We start from the raw sequence: 3,117 nt of genomic DNA, 5'->3' as shown, positions 1-3,117 counted from the left end.
CGGCGGCGCCGCCTGGCCCTGCCTGTACGCCGCCAGCGGAGCCCCGAGGCCGCCCTCCATGCCCACTTTCTTGTAGCTTTCCTCCAGGGGACTCAAGATGTCAGACACTGAGAACGGAGTCGTGTGCTTTGGACTCATCGACATGATTCGGCGGCGGCTGGAGGAGGAAGGAAGAGGAGGAAAAAAAAGGGAGAGGGGGAAGGCGAAGCCTCGCTACTTTTTTTTTCTCCCTTTGCCAAATATTCTGGTGTTACCTTAACGCCGATCTTGTTGGATGTACACGTAACGGAGTGGACCGAGTCCGCCTTAATTGGCTTGAGTGGAGGCTGGGGGCTGCCTCGCGTTTGTTTTAGCCCGGCGCCAGGTTTTAGGCAGCCACCAGAGGCGGGGCGTAAGCGCTAAAGCAACAAGACAATAGAAGCCTACATCTTGCCCGAGATAATTAGCTTACATGCTGATGACAAGGTAAACACCTTTAAGTTTCACTTGTCAGGATTTTTAGGTCTCAGAGAAGGAGAGAGAGAGAGGCAGAGACAAGACCCAGAGCATTTCTTTCCCCCTCCCCTGGACACCCCCACCCCCATATTTTGTGGGGTGCCAGTGGCGCGCGGGGAAGAGGCGGGGGAGGGGAAGGAGGAGGCACGGAGAGCGGGGAGGGCAGGAGGTGGGGTGGGGAGTAGCCGGGGAGGAGAGATGGTGGGGAGGAAGGAAGGTGAATGCTGCTTTGCAACCAACTCGCGGAGTTACAAAGTGGAACCACTTTCCGATTCGGTCCGGGTCGCCCGTGTGGGGACAGGGCTTTAGGAGGAGGGGGCCGAGGGACGGGGTGGGGGTTTCACCTGAGCCTGCCGGGGCTGCTCCTCCCTCCCGCCGCGGCATCCCAGCCCCGCGCCTTCCCACCGCCTCCGGACCACATCAGGCTCCGCTGCGCCGAGCCCGTCGCCACCAAATGAGCGAGCGAGTCTGGGGACGAACCCTGGGGCCTCACTGTTGGTCTACGTGTCTGTCAGTCTGTCTGCCTCTTCTGCCGCCGTCAGAGGGACACCTCTGCTCCCCGCCCCCTTCCCCCCTACCCAAGAGAATCCCTGCGGGCGGAGGGGGTGCCGAGTAGGGGCTCGACTGCCACCGGGAGGCTGTCCCGAATCCCAGAGCCACCCCACCCCCCATCAGGGGCTCTTCTGCGGGCAGCCCCCCCAACTCGGTATTACGTCCCCCACCCTGTGGGTCCCCTGCCCCTCCCCCACCGGGGCCCAGGCAAGCACAGCACTGGCCTCTCGAGCTGGGAGGACGGTGCTGGTGGTGGCGGTGGTGGGAACTAACTGGAGGGTCCATCACTGAAGTCCCCCACCACGAACAAACCTGGTGTCTCTGACCCTCGCCCATCTCCCGGACACGCGGGGTCGTGGGGCTGGAGCTCACTTTCCGAGGACAACACAGCCCCAGCACCCGAGGCCAGAGCTAGGTTGTTTCCAGCTGGTGCTTCAGGGAGGGCGCGGGCTGGGAGTGGCGTGAGTGCCCGCCGGCCTGTTTCGGGGTGGAACTGTGCCTGAACCCCGCGGGACCCGCTGGCTGGGAGGGGGCGAATACCCAGGCTCAGGCAGCCCAGCGGGCGGGAGGCTGGGCTGTGGCTCGCCTCCTCCCGGAGCTCAGTCATGCAAAAGTGCACTTGCTTTCCCGGGAATAACCAAATATCTTTGTTTAAAGTGGCGGCGTAAATGGCCAGTCGCTTTGTGGCCACGCTGGATATTAGTAGCTGAGGATCATTCTGCTTCAATTGGGCGCCTCTCATCTGGCTAGCAAGAAACTGCTTAGGAGGAAGTGGGTTTCCTGTCTGCTCGCTCCCAGGTTTCAAGTGTGAGCCCCGCGCCTTGAGGGTCCTTGGGCGCCTAGAGAGGGGGAGCTGCGGGCTGCGCTCCCCAGCCGGCCCGGACGTCAGCCGCGTCGCTCTGGCCAGGCCAGGGCCTGCAGCCGAGCGGACTACAGGGCGGGGACCAGCGCCGCGCAGATTTTGAGGCCGATTTTGACTTTTTACTTTGGATTTTAAATGTTTTTTTTTTTGTTGTTGTTGTTGTTGTTGTTTGTGTTTGCTTTCTCTTTGGATGCTTTAGCCTCTTCGCGTTAGGGGCCGGGAGGAAGGAGCGCTCCAAGGCCCAGCAGGTGCTTCCAAGACACTTCAGTGACCCATCCAGAAGGCTTCTCATTTTTTTTTTCACATTTTCTTTCTTCACCTTGTAAGAGGGAGCTTCTAATAATGGATACGCAGTTTTGAACTGTTTAATTCTGCAGCCTAGATTCCTTTTAAAAACAATTGTAGCAGAGAAAGTTGTTTTAATTTGCTTTCTAAGATTTCATTCTGTCTTTGAAGAGTGCTCTGTACTTCCAATACAAAGCCAGCTTCCATACTAACACTCGCCTTCCTCACCACTTACCTGAGAGAAAAATCTTAGGGCACCCGGGTCCTCCTGCCTGGGCCCACGTCTCCGCGGCGCCCCCGTGGCAGCTTAGGGGCGGGCAACCCCGCTCTCGCACGCAGACGCGCCTGCAGCCAGTGCGAATGACAGGCGCCAAGCGGGGCGCTTGCCCTTCCTTCCCCGGGGCTTCTCTGGGGGGCGCTCTCAGGAAGGACTCAGACCGCGCTTTGGACAATGTGATGTGTAAACCCAGCGAGCCAGCGGACGGGGCGACGCTAGGCTCAAGTGAACGCCGGAGGAGAGCTAGCGAAGCTGAATGCAGACCTTGTCTGCTGGCGCGACCCAGGCGGGCCTGCGTCGCGATTGGGGTCTTACCGCGAAGGCGGGGCAGACTTCCCAGTCCTTTCCGCTCCCTCTCCTTTCTCTCCCGCGCTCTCTCTCCCCATTATTTCATAGCTGTTGGGCTTTGAAAGCTTTGAGATTTTTTTAAAGCTCAGTGCCATCACTCGAGATGTCTGCGGTTATTATCATGAATATCCCCTCCCCCTCTTTAGGGCCCCCGGGCCCTGGCCCGAATGAAGGGAAGAATTAGGTGAATCTTCCACAATCCCTGGGGTCCTGCGGCCCCCGCCCAGTGCCTCAGCTGCTTTCCAGCCCCTACGTAGAGCCCAAGCGCACGTGGCTGAGTGCTCCTCGCCCTCTGCCT

General features: G+C 59.7%; 1 protein-coding gene across 1 annotated transcript in view; it reads right to left on the bottom strand.

Annotated features, from left to right (window-relative positions):
- NKX2-1 (NK2 homeobox 1) overlaps nucleotides 1-916 on the bottom strand; it is a 2,793-nt gene extending 1,877 nt beyond the window's left edge. The window contains exons 1-2 of the mRNA XM_027773381.1: nucleotides 840-916; nucleotides 1-157 (exon numbers count right to left, since the gene is read on the bottom strand). The exon at nucleotides 1-157 is cut by the window's left edge and continues 220 nt beyond it. Coding sequence (XP_027629182.1) covers nucleotides 1-157; nucleotides 840-916 — 234 coding nt within the window. The remainder of the gene's footprint in view (nucleotides 158-839) is intronic.
- Between the last annotated feature and the right edge of the window lie 2,201 nt (nucleotides 917-3,117).

The sequence above is a fragment of the Tupaia chinensis genome, unplaced genomic scaffold (genome assembly GCF_000334495.1).
Source record: "Tupaia chinensis unplaced genomic scaffold, TupChi_1.0 Scaffold000350_1, whole genome shotgun sequence".
Lineage (NCBI taxonomy): Eukaryota > Metazoa > Chordata > Mammalia > Scandentia > Tupaiidae > Tupaia > Tupaia belangeri.
This window is presented reverse-complemented; position numbering and strand designations above follow the sequence as displayed.